General features: G+C 41.1%; 1 protein-coding gene across 3 annotated transcripts in view; it reads left to right on the top strand.

Moving 5' to 3' along the window:
• The first annotated feature begins 6 nt into the window (after positions 1 to 6).
• MBOAT1 (membrane bound O-acyltransferase domain containing 1) overlaps positions 7 to 17,123 on the top strand; it is a 55,930-nt gene continuing 38,813 nt past the window's right edge. For all 3 annotated transcript variants that reach the window (XM_042049109.1, XM_042049112.1, XM_042049111.1), the window contains exon 1: positions 7 to 124. In XM_042049109.1, coding sequence (XP_041905043.1) covers positions 35 to 124 — 90 coding nt within the window. In that variant the 5' untranslated portion in view covers positions 7 to 34. The remainder of the gene's footprint in view (positions 125 to 17,123) is intronic.

The raw sequence follows: 17,123 nt of genomic DNA on the forward strand, positions 1-17,123 counted from the left end.
GGGGCCGTGCGGCGGCGGGCGGGGGGGATGCGGCATGGCCGAGCCGCCCGGAGCCCCGCACCGCACCACCGGCTCCACCCTGCTGCACCCGCTGAGCGCGCTGCTGGGCATCCCGCTGGACCAGGTGAGGCTGCGAGCCGCGCCGGGAGCGGCGGGCCCAGGCGGCATCCTCGGCGGGGATCTCCGGCCGGCAGGGACGGGCGGTCCGTCGCTGTCACGCCGTGTCTGCCCGAGGGCCTCGGGAGCAGAACGGAGAGCCCGCGGTAGGAGCGGGTTTGGGCGGGGGTCGGGCTGCTGTCACCGGGGAAGCGTTTCATTTTTCCCGGCAATGCCTGGCGCTTCTGCTCTCGCAAGAAGTCGCTGCTGGATGCTGCTGGATGCTGTCAGTCACGGTGCTGGGCTGACTGCGGCAGAGTTTGGAATGCTTCAGGAGCTCGGGTGCTGGGCCACCTCTGGGAACCGCGTGGGAAGGTGCGGGGTGCCCTGTAGGGAATGCTTACGTTCGGGCACTGCTTTCGTGCCTACAGGGCTGTAGAAGGGAGGCTTAGAAGTCACTTCCAGCCTAGTCCAAGTGCCTGATGGAATTGCAAAGTGCATATATGGAGATAGAACACACAGACGCACGCACAAATGGTCTTCTGGGCGGGCGAGTTTGCATTAAATCATTAACAGCATCGTAGATTTTTGGCTGTGGTGGTGTTTTATAGTTGTTTATAGTGTCCTAATTAACTTTACCACTAACAGGCAGAAAAATATTGCTCTCCCCCACCTTTTATTGTCTCTCAAGCCTGCATGCACCTGCTGCCTTCCTGCATTCTTTCAGCGACAAGGAAGTTAGGTCTGGAAGTTTGTGCTGACCAGAAAAAGACTCCACCAAGCTGCTAGGAAGTTCAGCTGTGCTCCAAGAAACCAGGGCAGCAGAGGTGTGCTTGGTAAAAAATCAACAGAACATTGAGATTTATTTGCTTTCTTCTGTTTGCAGAGTGAGTGGTGCTATGTGTCATTTTTTACTACTGTTTGTTTTTAAAGTTGAGTAAGGAATATGTAATTTTATAGATTAAACCCCTTCATCTAACCATGCCACTTTCCCCCTTTTCTGACAGAAAACAGGTTTTGATGCAAGAAGAGAGATCTGTTGCTCAACATGAAAACAGTCAAACAATAGGGGCCTGTAATTATCTGTGAGCTATTAGTTTAGGAGAAGGCACATGAATAGTGATAGCTTCTCTTTTGAGGTATTCCATGCCATGATTGATGAATACAGGAGCACCACAGAAACCAGGAATAGCAAACGTTTACTGTTCCAGCTTGTTTGTGGTGCCACAGCATACATACAGTGTTAGGCTGACTCAGTTACCAAACAATGAAGTCTTGACAGACTGCAGTTTTTCTTTCTAAGCTTTCAAAATCTTGTCCTTCCATTCAGCCAAGGTGACACAAAGATGGTGTTGTCTGTGGAGAAAATTCTTCTCATGCTGTTCCGGGCCTGAGGATGCTTCACTGTGTCTGGTTACATGCTGTGTTTGTCCCTGGGCCCTGCTCTCATGGGTGCTGCTGGTGGACACTTCGTGTTCAGTGGTTTGTGTCTCAAGCCCACAGCAGTAAGCAGGGCCCATGTGCTCTGGGGTCAGCAGTGTGACTGGGCTGTGCGAGTGTGTGTGCAGGCGTAGGTGCTGTCCTGTGGCTGGCCCTGCTGGCTCCGGTGGCATGGGGCAGTGATGGCCCAGGAGGAGCCCCTCCTTGCTAGGGTTCATCACAGAACTGCAGCATAGCTGCAATGAAGTAGAGCTTTCCTCACCTGAAAATCCCCCCTGTTTAATTGTCCCTGTGAGATTATGCTATTGATACTTTTAAAAAATTTCCCCCACTCCTCTTGCCCCGACTGCAGTGTGCTGTACCATGCCAAGCATCAGGGATTTCTGCTGTCCTGGAATAGGACATATCCAGATCGTGGCTGTGTGTGGAAGCACTGTGCCACCACTGTTCCCTCAAATCACATGAGTCTCAACTCTGACCTGCAGTGCTAAGGCCCTCAAAAGCAAAATAAAAACATTTTCACACAGTTGTTCTGCCAGGTGGATTGCTTACCTTCCTCATTAGAATGAGAGAGGGTTTTGCTGGAGGGGGAAAAGTTCAGTCACTTGCTCCTCTGCACAGAATGGAGCTCTGTGTTTGAAAGACAATTTTGCCAGATCTGAATCCCATGTGGAGCAGGGACTGGTTGTACATGAGTCCCTTACTGCAGTGCTGAGAGGCTTTCTGTACCTTCTGCTCAGCGCCCAGGCTGCAGCAGGGGAGGTATCTCTGGTTTGCCACTCTGTGCTCAGCCTGTTGGATGGTGACAGCCCCAGTCTCCCTCTGGTACATATGGCTGGCAACCAGTTCCCTGTGGCTGGCCCTGAACCTTCAAAAATGCCAGGAAGTGGCTGAAGAGCAAGAGGCAAAGGTGGAGTTAAGTCCTCCAGGTCACTGTGGTATGTGAAAGCCATGTGTGTGTCTGCCTCTGTGTTAAATGAACAGAGGGCTTGTCCCTTTTTTATAGAGATGGTTTTCCATGAGAACTGTGCTATGAGAGAGATTTCACTCTATGTAAAAGACCAGAAAAAAGCTGAGCTGAAGGTCTGAGAAATGAAAGTTGTAATCATTAGCCTTTCATTACTGAGGCAAGAAAGCTGTGATAATGGTAACCGGAAAATGTTTTGTCATCTAAGAAGCATCTGTTGTATCACTCACTATGGGAAGCATGGATGACTATAAAAATGTCATTTTTCACATTGGTGGTTTTCTTAATTAAAAAATTGCAACTTAGGTTTAAAAGCAGCACAGAATTACAGAGGATGGAGTCCCTATCTGCACTGTGTACCTGGCAGACTGCTCGCATTTTGTTTAGGAGACAGTGCACTGCATGAGAGCATCATGGTGTTTTCTGCTTTAGATGCTAAAACAGTCTTGTTGTGTCAGTGTGTATTTGCATGTCTCTTTAACGGATGATTGATCTTTGAATTTAGCATTGAAATATTATTTTTTAAGAAGTGCTATATTTGGTAACAAGATTAATGAGCTTGAAAGAGGATGAAAAGACTTTCTGTGTTCAATTCATTCTCATATCCCAGGAAATCAGACTTTGAAGTTTAGCTGACTTGTGTTCTAAAAATATCTGTGTAGGTCAGTGACATACCTTCAGCAGCATTTGCAAAAGAATTTTGGGGTGGTTTTTATTTCCATTTCACGTATTCCCCAAATCACTGATGCTCGAATGCCATCTCTCCAGTTTGCTTATACAGTGACTTTTGGCAAAGTATACACTTTTCTGTTATAAATGCCCCAAATCACCAATTTTGGGATATAGTTCTCTACCACGAATCAGTGAAATATGGAAAGTTAAACATTAAACTTTTAATAGTGTAATTTATGTAAACAAAGTTGTGTGTGTGTAAAAATACTGTGAAGAAATAAATATACTATTTAAAGCAATATTAGAAGTAAATTTAATGGCATTGTTTATTCATATGTAGTTTTACCATGCCTTCCTAAGCTCTAGGCTTCTCTAGAAGTAATTCAGGCTCAGAGGGTTAAGATACACAATTAAAAAGTTCCACTTCTCAAGGTTATTTTGTAGAACCCTTGATATGCCAGGTTACCTATTGCTTTAGAAGTAGCAACCCTAGTGCAAATGGTCAACTGCTGTACAACAAACTTTACATTTTGACAGGCCTTATTACCCTGACCTATTGTCAGACAGTACCAAAGTTGTGGATTTTGAGGGAAATATGTTCAGAGGAAACTCTCTCAAAAAACTGTATGAGCGTCTTCTCATGTTTGTATCAGAGGGCTTTTAACTTAAGTGTTTCATTGGTGAGGTCAGCCATGTTTCTGCAAAGAGGAAAAAAAATGTTCACTTGAACTTAATTTTGGCTTTGCTGATGGGAATGAAAAATTTTTCATTTTAATTAATTTTCATTTATTTTTCATTTTAATTATTTCATTGTAGGTCATCTGCATATTTATATTTTGACAGCAGTTTAAATAAAAAAACTAACTGTGGAGGGATTCGGGGACATGCCTCTGAGTCTTGGGATAGTTGGAGTATTAAAGATGTCATTCCACCATTCCTTGAGTTTGAATAACTGTCTGCCCAAAGCATGCTGGTGAACCGGTTTAAAAAATGAGAAAGAAGAAAAAAGTATCTGTATCTTTTTTTCCTTTTACAAAAATCAGCATGTATTCTGATCCCAAAATCAGGGATGGTTTCGTTAGCATTTTTGTTAACACTTTTCTTTTTTTTTTGCTGTCTGACTTCAGTTTTACTTCTCTGCTTTCTGATTTAACTAGTCAGCAGATCTGTTAGTCCCAAAGCTCCTTGCATGTGTTTTCTTATCCACTTTTTGGGCAGTGTAAAGTAAAATAAAAAACTAACTTTGTAGGAACTCAGCAGACTTTAGGCTGTGAACTTTCAGGATCCTTTAATGGTTGTCAATAGAGACATTAGAAAATGTAGTGCTGAGGAAAGAAAGGTAATTTGTTACAGACCAAAGCGAAATAACTGAAGATGGAAGTTTATTAAAGATTTAAGTGGGGTTAGGATCAGGTTTTTAACTGGAAAAAAGGTAACAACTGTCATGGTTGGTGGGAACTATGCTACATTTCAATTTCCTAATGCCAGTCATTTTACATTAGAAAATTCTACATTTCCATTTTGAATTGCAGCAGTCTGTGTTACATTGACTGTCTCCCTGCCTAACACACTCAACTGCAAAAAAATGGAGCCATGTAAATTTTAGTTATTTGAGAAACAGTAAGAAAAATGAATTTGAATTCAACACATTTATAAAGAAATATTACTTACCTTGCCAAAACCAACTTTAATTTTGATGTTTTCTGACTTTTGAGTACCTAGATTTTGTAAAACTCTTTTCCTTAAAAGGAACTGTTAGCTTTTTATTATAATGCCATGAAGGACAAAGCATGATGCAAAGAACAGAGGAAGAATCTTGCTGACCCTGGTTTGGGTCCCCAGTTAAACAGGTGCTTCTGAACAGGGCATTTCTTATTGAATTTAGAGCAAACTCAGTCTCTAACTTGTTTCAGTCACTTGTGCAAGGTCCAGGATTCTGTATCTTCCTGAGACAGTCCTGGGACAGAGGTATGGTACTTTCCAAAGATTAAGGCCGTACCTAAAGCATTTCTTTCTGTTCAGGTTAGCTATCACCAACAACTGCAATAATACACGTTCTCTTCTGCTTTGGAAACATGTGCTGCCTTTTTCAACGTGTTCTCACTTGGTTTGGCACTGTAGTCTTGAACCTTATGGCTGATGTCTTGATACTACAAGTGTAAATATTTCCACATCCCTCATGCCTTGAAAACAAAGCCTGTCCTATTAAGTTTTTAATTTGGCAAGGGACAAAAGTGCAACTGGAATCAGCTGCTTACAATTTTCCCCCTTTTAAGCAGTTTCCTTCTCATTTGTGTTAAACAAGATCTGGAAAAACAAACGTTGAAGGGCTGCATAAAGTTTCCTGAAACCTTCTCTGCACATTAATCACATCAGTACTGATTTAGTGGTGCTCTGCAGCTATTTTGAGAAAATCTAAAGTAGTGATGGAGACTCTTGGGCTCCAGCCTAGGGATCTAGGCACTGAGCACAGAGCTGGCTCTGTGTTTTCGGGGGAGCCCCTGATGCTTAGGGATTTGCAGTGCATTTGCCAGCCTGGCACGGTATTTAATACTCTGGCTGCTCCTTGGCTCCAGTTACAGTTCACAAGGACAGGCAGCGCTGGAGGCAGGCTTGCCAAACTGCAAAGTGGTGCTGCTAGTCCCTGGGCAAGGGAGGCTGCAGCACTGCGCTTGGTATTACTGCAGGAATCCAACCTTTTGTACTTATCCAAAATCAAGTAAAAAGTCGGATTTTAAAACATGTCAGTGGGCCACATTTTACTTTGGAGTGAAAAAAATCCCTCTGTATGTGACCCAGGAGTTACAGAGAACCTTGAGGGTACCAAAAATCATCTCCTGGATGCTTGGATAGTCTAGTTAGGGTCATTAAGGAGATCTTCCAAAACCTCAGGCCTGCTCTTAAAAGTACAGCCTGAAGCAAAAATTTCTACCGTTGTTTACTAATAGTGGCGACAGTGTTTATGTTAATACTAATTTGGACCAGGAGTATCCTTTGGGAAGGAATCCCTTGACCATCCCCATTTGGCACAAAGTAGCCCTGGAGCATCTACACAGGGTTGCTTTCTGAGGATGTGAAGCCAGAGGGTGCTCCCCAGGGAGCTGCAGTGTCTCAGCTGTTCAAAAGCACACAGCGCTTGAGTTCAGCTCCTCTGAATGGAGACCCTCCAGACAATGAGTCACAGGAATGAAGCTCCTCGCCCTCCGCTGCTTTGCTCTTCAAACCCATTTTTGCTTCAACTCAGCACTTGCTAAGATGGACATAGTGGAATTCTCTGACCTTCATCTGGTGGTTTCTTCAGAGCACAGCACTGGTCAGGCTTGTTTGGTCACTTCTGAATAGGTGGAATCCAGCCCGTTCTGCAGAGGGCTCAGCCAGGTCAGCCAGTCCTGCCTCTGCCAATGGAGAGAATGGCACGTGGAGAAAAACAGCGAAGGGAAACCCTTTGGGTGGTCCTTTCCCAGAGCAAGATTGCATCAGTCTCCCGTCATATGACCTTGACTGGAAATGTTTATTTTCACCAGTCCTTTTGTTTCCCGGTTTAAAGTATTTTAAACAGCTTTTGCAAAATCACAGGTGAGCACGGAAGAAACCAAAAGCACACATTCTGACATGAGTGTTTTTTTAGAAGTTTTTTGGATGGGGTCTACTTACAGTATGTTTCATCCTTAATGGAGTTGAGTGGAATATTTTTTCTCCTGTGTTTTGGGCTTCCCTCATGATAAGAAAATTCCACGCTTTAGAAAAAATCTTAATAATGTGAGGAAAAAAATTCCTTGTAAACATATTTTTGAATCAAATATGTTGAAACAGTTACAAAGATTTGTTCTCAATCATTCCTCTAAGTGTTAGTAAAATACCCGAATAGAAGATGATTTTAAAAACCAAAATTCAAAGTATTAACTAGACAGCTTTTCCAGCCTGGAATTATTTTTATTTTTTTTTAACAGGAAATGGCACTCATTGTTCTGAAAACTTTTAAGAAAGTTAATCAATCAGTCTGTAGCATGAGTGTTGCCATGCTGTCTGGTCTGAGGCAAAACAAATAGCAAATATTAGAACAATTCTTCATTTTCCTCTTTCTGCATGCTTTGTCCTTGCGAGATTTGAGCACTCTCAACATTTACCTGGTGACGGAGTGGCTGGATAATGGGAGTTTGCCTGTGCCCTCATGTGACACCCTGCAGTGTAGTGGGTGGGAAGCTGTCTCAAAGCATGTGCTGCTTACCTAGATGATTTAAGCAAAAGGCAAATAGACCTGAGTGTGTGCATCTGGCTGCTAAATCCCAGACAAAAACCTGGCAACCCTATGGAATACCAAGTTTAAAATTTTTGATCAGTGTGAAATTATATTCCATGGTCTTTAAGTTCAGTGAGTGTATCAGGCTGGGGACATCTGGGATGGAAAAGGGAGGCAAGAAAATACTCTTTTAAATAATTTGTTTGGATTATGTGCAGAATGCTAGAAAAACTAAATAGCCATTTCTGGCCAAGATACAGACTTCAAATGCTGACTGTCTTGGACTGGGTGAGTGTTTGCTGCTTCTATAGCCCCTGGTCTTGTGACAAAGCTCTAATTGGACTTGAGCAATTTCATTTGTGGTTTCTTGTTCAAGTGCAATTTGGCCCTGGTATGCAGATAGGGCAGGAATGGGAAAGGCAAAATGACAAGGCAAAACCTAAAACAGTTGAGGACCCCCTGCTTTCAACAGTTCTTGGAATAACTCCTATGCTTGTTTTCATGCTCATGTATTGGTTTTAAGTAAAACTTTTTAAAGGACCACTGAGTAGAAAAGTTTTAATTTTTAACTTTTACATCTGGCTTAAATGACATTATAAACTGGTGAAAGTGGGTTTTTTTCCCTGTTACCAGTGCAAGGTAGTGTTAAAGAGAGTACAGTACTGACTGTGTGCACACACAGAGGGCAGGTTCAAATCCCTGACTCGTATGGTTCGTATTAAGTATTTAGACCAGCAAATTCCAGCTGATAGATCAATAATTTATCTGTTTTAGAGAGAGTTTTAGAATTACTCTGTTCACTTACAAGTGGAGTTTAAGTAGTCTGACATTTACACTTCTTACGTGTCAAGGTTTCTCAGGATATTTTGCCAACTATGCTGTATTGAAGGTGAAAGCAAAGTGTAGACAGACAGTTTGGAGACAGCGACTGAGAAGTTAAAGTTCATTTTTTCAAAATTAAATTCAGTTTTTGATGGCAGTGTTAGGCATCCACAGTGAGTTGTAGGCACTGTTAAGACCCACAGCTGTCTCTGCCTTGGTGTGTATGTTTGTGTTCATGCTAATTCTCTAGAGGCAAAAAATTGTGGTCTGTAGTTGCCACGGCAACAATAACACTGCACTCAGAGTATGGGTGGGTTTTCCCTACTTTATACAAATATGTTGAAAGTGTAGGCATATTGCTGTGAGACACTGTGAAATATGATAGACTCTTGAGAGAGAAAACACTTGTTTGTTTTTTGTTCAGAGAATATAATTTTAATTTTGTGTTTCCTTTATTGCCACTTCTCCGCTAGAGTGCTATTTCCTAACTTGTAAGCCTAACATCGCAGAGAGGAAAATGGGCTCAGCAGTTTGGAAAAAGAAAGTTTCAGAGGTGTTCTGCTGATGCTAGTCAGCAAATAAAATGAGGATTAGAGCAAAGAATGGTCAGAGCAGAGGGAAATGGGTGACATAATTATATTTCTGTTCCATTGTGGTTGTTTTTGTCCATCAAAAGATGACTGTAGCTGTTCTTTGCCATGAACCAGAACGAAAATATGAACTAGATAAAAGAGAAAAAAATTACAGGGTAAGTTTATTTCTTAAACCTGCTAAAGTAAAGTGAAGGAACTGAGAGATTTGCTTTAGAAATGTGACTTTTAAGAGGGATCATGGTGAAAGTATATGTGAGCACCATAAAAGAAATAGATCTAGGCCTTAGAGTAATAGAATGTGCTAAAAAATCATTTAGCTTCAACCCATATGCCAGGGAACCTTCCACTAGACCATATTACTCAAAGCCCCAGGTGGCCTTGAGCACCTCCAGGGATGGGGAGTTCACAACCTTTCTGGTCAAGCGAAGAAGGGACTTGTTCCCTTCTGTCTCCCAGTGTTTCTTCATGTTCAGAGAAACATGTGATAGGCTACAGATTCAACAGTGATTAAAGTTAAGGTCTTTTTCATGCAGTCCAGACCTGGCTGTGAAACCCTTTCAACAGGAGGCTGCTAAGGCAAAGAACTTGGCCAGAGCCAGTGTGGACTTGGATGTTTATATGAAAGACATGAGTTTCTAGGGTAAACGTAGCTTAAATTTGGAAGTACCTGTTCTTTTTCTGGCTCCTTTCAGGGCTTGTTGCCTCTGCAGGCACTGTTTTTTGTCAGCTCAGCCTCTGGTGTTGCTGATGCCATTAGCATCCCAAATCGCTGCTGACAGTTCAAAGCATGGCTACTTCTGTTATGGGTTAGTGACTCTGCTAGAGTCATCACCCCCTCCCAGACCTTGACTCGATGCTGGATTTACTACTTGAGTTTCTTTGCATGGTGATGATACAGCAGGAACCACCAGATATCTGCAGGGAAGATCAGCCAACGCCCAGGAGAGGTTACTTCTCCAACATCCCACTTTCAGGCAGCCTCTGCTGCAGCTGTCCTTCTATTTATTAGTTTATATAAAAAGTAGCTGTCTCCTTTTTTGATTTCCAATGAATTCCCCTGTTGGGTTATCCTCTTACTTTTCTGTTCTGATTTTTAACTGCTGGGGGATTTTTGTCCATATGCTGAGCGCTTCCCCTCTGTTCTGTTCAAGCTGCATATCTTTATTGCTGTATTTGATAGTTTCGTGATCTGCATATATTCTTTGAATAGGCTATGCCAGTAGGTGTCTGGTGAAGTCTGCCTTCATCCTTTGATAAGGTTCTGACATCCTGGTGTGTAGTCTGTTATCTATCTGTTTATCAGTCATACATATTTGTGTGCACCATTTCCTCAGTTGCCTAGATGTCTCCGTTAGGCTTCCTGGGTTTTTCTTCGCCTAGATAGAGTTGAGTTAGGGTTTAAATGATTATCAGGAGAAAATTGATTCTGTATCGCCTTCTCTTTTTCCTTTTCCTGTGGCACTTCAGTTTTTGAGCATAGTCACTAATAAGGGTGATGTATGTGTCCATTTTAGAAGACCCTAAATGGCAAGTGTGCCTGTTTGCTGTGCCTAGGATCATGTTTTTGCAATTGCTTGGAGAATTTCTGTCTACAAGACGGTGGCCTCATTTATTTGCTGACAGGTGGAACTACTGGCTTGTGCCCTGGAAAAGCTTCAGGTGGTCACTGGGGACTGAGGTCGCTCGTCACCTCCAGCTCCCGAGTCTCCTCTCCTTTGTCCCATATAAATTCTGTGCTGCTCATTGCTCAGATGTCTTCCAGCATCAAAGAAACTGAAAAGCTCTCCGAATCTGAATCTGCACCTGAGTGCTACAGTAACAGTGGGAAAAACACCATGTGCATTTTGAGATAGTGAAGTTTGCTAAAAAATCAAACCTGGAATGCTCTCTCAAGGTACCTCTGAGATACCCAGATGTTAGTGGTATAACCTTGTGATAGAGAGGTGGGAATACATTTTGGAAGCCAGCTGGGCAGCTCATGCAATGTCCTAGTTCTTTTAAAGCATGTGTTTTAGGCTTTATGTGTAAAGGGCTTGCTTGAAAGGGAAATTGTAGTTGTTCATGCAACTTACAGGATTGTTGAATTTCTTTTAGCTGGCTATGTTCAAATTCTTAGGGTATTTTGAGAAGAGTTCACTTGGAGTTTTTGGAATTTTGTTGTTGTACTTTGTTTCTTGGATAGTAAGTTGCCTGTCACTGCATAGTAGGAGCATCGCTGTAATAAGTTTAAAATATAAGAACATTCTTCCCTTTTTTTCCTAACTGTTGAATAGGAAAAAGTGAGACTTATTCCTGTTACCTAAGAAAAGCAAGTTAAGTTTCTGCTATTGCTGACTCATTAGCATGGCAAGAATAAAAAAATACCGTGATTAAGCAAACATGAGTGAGATTTTTCCTCCTCATATCACAGTTATCTTTGGAAAATATCAGTGTTATAACCCAAAGTTCTGCTGTACTGCATGTGAATAGAACTACAGAGCTCCAGTGGGGGATATGTAAAGAAGGCTTTAATGAGGCAAGGAAATCAAATCTTTTTTCCTGAAATACAGTATAGTGCAAATAAAATTAATTTATAACAAAAGCCAAATATATCTTTTTTTTTAAATTTGCATTTCTTTATTCATCAACTGATGCTTGTTCATGCTGTGTGTTTTCCTGTTAGTTTTGGTTTTGATTTGGTTGCTAAGTTTGAAAACCAGGAAATGTGGGCTTTTTTAGTTTTTGTTATTTGTTTGTTTAATTTGAGGGGGCAACCCCTGAAATTCCTTCAGAACATGACTTTTTTGAAAGGTACTGATGATTTCCAAATATGTTAGCTTAGTGGTGGTTGAGATGTTTGACTTGTGCCAAGTCCTTAGCACTTGTCATCTCCAAGTTTCATGTTTTCACTAGTGTCTGAAGCTGAGTGCCTAAAATTAGATATGCTCCAAAGTTCAGCTTGCAGAGATATTTGCTGTAGATTTAAGGTGCTTGTAGCAGGCATAACTAAACAGCTGAGGTTATGTTCTTGTCTTTTGGCGTGGTTCACCATCCAAAATAAACGATCATGAAGCAAGTATGCTGCAAATTCCAAGCAGAAATAAGGAAGGAGAAAAAAAGCCGCAAGAGGATATTGTCACTGTACACGTTTTGTTGTTGTCTTCTCTTCCTGCCATGGTTCTGAAGGGATTAAAAATAAATCTGCAGCCCACATGAATGAAGGTTAGATAAACATGTTGTATATTGAAAAGCATAGAGCAGTAATTTTACTTTTAAACTGTAGAACAATAGGAAGGAGCAGTATTTTGTGGCTGTGAAAGTGAGCATCTGGAGCTGGCAGTTAACAGAGGTTTGCTGATTCTACATGGTCACTGTAATAGCAAAAGAATGAAACAAAGATAATTGTGCTTGAATTGGAAAAAAAAAGCACATTCACAGCTCTTTGGAAATAGGCTAAAAATGAAGAAAATAGCTATCTAGAAAATCTGCTGGCCAGCAGAATCAAGTGCCTTGGGGGAAATGTGTGACTCTGCAAGCTGCTGGAATATATAAAGTTTTCATTGTTTTTGGAAGCAAAAAGACTGAGTTTTACTATCTCTTATGTTTGCAAATATAGTTGTCTAAATATAAACTGATTTTCCCAATTAAATGGTTCTGACTAAAGCTTACTCTGAAAAATGTGATTTTGCCTGTATTCCTGCCCTCGTGCCATGCTTCTTTTTCTTCCCATGTGAAAAATCTCTCTATTGTGCATCTGCATGGGTTGAGCTGACCGAAAACTAATTCTAAAGGTAAAAAGTTCTCTGCAGATTCACTGCGCATTTTCCCTGGCCCTTACTAATGGCTTCCCAAAAGTTTTGTGTGTCCTCTTCTGCCTGTGAAAAGTAGCTGTACCTCTTTCACCAGATTCTGTTGACTGCATTATTGGAAAGGGTATGGTCTCCCTTTATTTTGCTAGGTTGGAGCATAAGAGAGCAACACAGATCTTCACCTTTCCATATTGATGTACCCCAAAATTATGTTTTTACGCTTGTCTGAAAGCATTTGCTTCGTTCTTCACTCCGTCTGCAAGTGCTGTTCCTGTGTATTTCAGAGACAGAAAACCGCTTAGGCAAGGAAGAGGACAGGAAGAAGTGAGGTTTGCAGCACCTGCTTGGGGAAGCAGGAAACTGAGTGCGTTTGACTACACCCGTTGTGTGGGAGCATTGTTACCCTAAAACTCCTCCACACACATCCAGCAGTAGATGTGCTAGTTTGCTTTTCTCCTACCTGGCACCTTTTCTTTGGTTGGTTGGTTTTAGGTTTGTGTTTTGTTTTGTTTTTTCCCAGGTCTGTTTCAGGCACTTTAAAATAGTGCAGAATACCAGCTTCTGGAATATGATACTTTTTTATGGTGTCTTTAAGTGTTAAACCAAAAATTGAAGCATGAGAAACTATGGGTCGTTTTTGAAAACTTCATTTCTTACAACGAAATGAAGTCCAGTTTCACAATCCAGGGATTTCTTTTTGCTTCCGGTAAAGTTAGTGCATGTAGTATAAATAACGTTTATAACTCTGGAGCGTACATTTCTGCATCTAAACTTACTCATCTAGAGTACTTTTATAGTAGAAGTACCTGTTTTAGACTTATGCTTCAGGATTAGATGAACTGCCTTTTTTCCTCATTGACATTAAAAGAAATTTAGATGGACTAGCTCTGGTATCGAGATGAGTGTTAGCACAGATAAAACCTACCCTTTCCTCTAGCAAAGTCCATGCATAAATTTTTTAAGCGCGTCCTAATACGCTAATTTTTACAGTGCCCTTGTTTTAAGTTACTATGAGCATGACTGAGCATTTAAATACGGGATGTTCCAGATTTTCTGTGTGTAAGGGCCTAATAAAGTGTTACATAATACCACTGTGATGTCTGAAAAGTGTAGTCTTTGATCAAGCCACTAATTCCAAGGATAATGTGCTTAAATTTGGCACAGTGCTGACAGTTTCTACAATGAGGAAAAAAAGACCAACTTTCTTTTGGCCTAGAAGAACCTGTCAAGTTGGCACTTTTTTCCCCTTACTGATATTTGTTTCTTTCTGTTGTGTGCACTTACTGGGATATCACTGGGATAATGTGAACAAAACTGCTCTGTTTGTATTGGTTTGTATTTTTAAAGACCACTGATGTTTTTCTATAGAAAAGGAACTGAAAATAGAATTGCACAGACATTGCAACAGCAAGAATGGGGCAAGTTATTTCGGATGTGCCAGTTCCCATTCTAGGGACGGATTGCACTTTAAGCCTACTGTTTTATTTTTAAATTGATGAATATGTGCAGGCTCAAGGGTTTCATCTGGCCTGAAAGTTAAGTGTGTTTCTGAATTGGGACTTTACAAACACTGCTATAAGGATCCTGCCATTCGTATGTTCATGCAAACCCCATTGGTGTTTGGGGAAGATAATTTGCATTGAAGTCACTGAAAGACATGGTAGCAGGGTGGTTGGGTAGACAAACATTTGTCTGTATTCCTTCCTTGTGTTTTGAATAAATCAACTATGTACTTATCAGTTACACAGACAAAGTGAAAAGGTGCTCGACTTACTGTGTCATGTTCTAAGTTTTTAAAAACTAAACCTTTAAATGTGCAGGGAGAAAAATCAGGTCTGTGATGATGCTATTCTTAGTGCTGCTACTTTGAAGTTATTTACTAAAGAATGCAGATGTAGAAACTGGGCTGAAATCTCAGGAGCAGTTAGTGCTTGAGGCTTGTGAACTCGAGCTGGATCATGTCTAATGAGACCTGTCTTGGTCCTGCTTCCTTTTTGTTGCTGTGGTGTCCATCCATTGTCTGTGGTGGATGAGGGGACAGTGTTGTGGAGTGGGAGCTCAGCAGTGCTCTTGAGAGGTGATGTGGAAATAACTGTTTGGGATTTGGGGCACTCATCACATCTGAAAAGACCAGTTGGGGTCAGTATCTGTTATCCAAGAATTCATTTGTGGGGAAGTGGTGTATTTAATGATTATGGAAACCAAGGATCCAAGCTCCAGATAGGTGCCTGAGCCCTGCAGGTGGTTTAGAAAGGGATGGGGGAAGCAGTGCTGTGGTGTTCCCACCGTGGGAACTTCCTAGAGTTCTGGGGACTTTCAGAGAAGTCTTTGCAGGGGCTCAGGTGTCTGCTTTGTTGTATTTTACTCTCCTGGAGTTGTTGTCTTCGTTGTTTCTGGTAATTTTCACTTAAGCATCTCTCTCCTAACTTCACATATGCTTAAATGGGGCCTTCTGAGCACGCCTGACAGAAGACCTGGAGCGATGCAGTAATATGGTGGTAAGGTCGGTCAGTTCCCTCTTCATCAGTATGAATCTTTGCATAACCAAGGAGGGTAGATGATACAAAATGCCATCTTTCCTCCCAGAAGTACTTGATCCAAGTCACTATTTTGTGAGGAAGCAAGGCTGGTAGTTCTGGTATTGGGTTTTTTTTTGCTTGTTGGGATTTTTTTTTTTGGTGTGAAACTTCTTATTTGGATAACAAGATTTCACTCGTCTTTTCCTTTTCTTATTAAAATACCCTCTATATTCTGACCTGCCGGCTGTAGTTCTGCTTTTAGACATGTCTGACATGTAATACTGTGCAATACTCCACCTGCACAGAAATATGTAAAATTATTCTTTTAAAAGTATTTTTTGGACTTAAAGGTATTGTAATTAGTGTGGTACCTCACTGCTGAGCAGTCTGAAGAAACAAAACAGATCTAATAACCTAAAGGCATTCTGGTTTAAAAGAACCACCGGAATGACTAAAGGCTCCAGATTGTTTGATTTTGCTGCTGTTTCTCTTACAGGTGGGAATTAGTGCTGGATATCTTAGATACAAGGGAATTTTGTCATTTGGCATTACTCGCTGAGAGAGCAGTAATTAATGAGTTACAGGTAGTGGCAGAACATTGCTGCACATAAATGATCATTGCTTAAACATCTGTTCAACATATAGAGTCATTATAGCTCAATGTGAGAGCTGTTGACAGCGAGCTAAAACTGGTTTTGGATCAGGTCCACATATTAAATTTATCAAAGGTAAATGTATGGGAGTGTTACTTAGCATCATGATGCAGATTTGACTTCTCAAGCTTACTTTTGACTTAAATGTCTTTTAAAATTCTTGATGACTCAGGTTTTAATCTATAACTGTATTTTGTGTCCTGCTAGTGGTTATTCTGCTAGTGGCTTCACAGAGGTAATCCAGAAAGAACATCTGTTTCAAGTTTACAGTCTAAATCATGGAAGGATATTTGACCTTGTAAGTAGGGAAACAGAATTTACCCAGGAAAACAGCACAACAAGCCAAAATACTGTCAGTTTTGGATATTCTACTTCACCAACTCCATTTTCTGCATGCAACTGCACAAAAAAAGCCAAGGCTATGACAACTTAGTGCTGCTTCTGAAGAGAACAATGATCTTAAATTAGTCATGCATATACGCTTTTCTCTCTCTGTCTCTCCCATGAGAGAAATTCTATTTTTAAGCCTTTGCTTCTGTCCCCCCAAAATCTTCCATAGGACTCCTACAACACAAAGCCAGAGAAATGAGTTGTTTCTGTATAGTACTGGAGATGTGACATGTCAGCAGTGGAATCAGTATTTCCCTAATGTAAATTAATTTGTCTCCTCTCTGATCCATGCTGTTTGCAGTCCACAGTGCCTGGCTATAAACAGAAAATACAGAATCCTGCAAGTGACAGTCAGTTCTGCTTCCTTTACAAACGCCTGTTTGTGCTGGCTCTCAGAGTTCTGTGCAAAGCAATACCACTGTGGGCAATAAGGGGAACTGCACAGACAATGTTACACAAATCCTTTTCGTTCATGGACGCGTAAGTCAGAATTCTAGCAGTGGGAAACTTGACATGGTCTCTATGATATTGCTCTCCTTTTTGGGGGTGCTTGTCCCCTCCCTGTGTAGAGCTAAGTGATCTCTGCAGAGACTATTTGTCCTTATAGTTCATAAAAATAGTCTGGAAGATCAAAATATTTTGAGAAATTTCAGCAAGTATCAGATATCTTTGAGATCTGATTAAAGACTATTCCATCTCTCATTCTTAACATGCCCCTTTTAAAATCACACTTTTGATGTTACGAAATGCTGTAATAACAGCAGGTCTGGTTTTCAACATCAAAGTAGAAATGTCTTCAGAAAAGTGAACTTAAACATGTTGTTTGCCAGATATCTTTGGTTATATGTGCAAAATAATCTTTTAAACATGGAAAGCAAATTACTGCATTTCTGTAGTTCTTGCTTTATTCTTTGCAAGAAAGACATCATCCTGGAAGATGGGG

Source organism: Corvus kubaryi, unplaced genomic scaffold, assembly GCF_017639235.1.
Source record: "Corvus kubaryi isolate FWS band 111438036 unplaced genomic scaffold, C.kubaryi_AGA036_p1.0 69, whole genome shotgun sequence".
In the NCBI taxonomy this organism is placed as follows: Eukaryota; Metazoa; Chordata; class Aves; order Passeriformes; family Corvidae; genus Corvus; species Corvus kubaryi.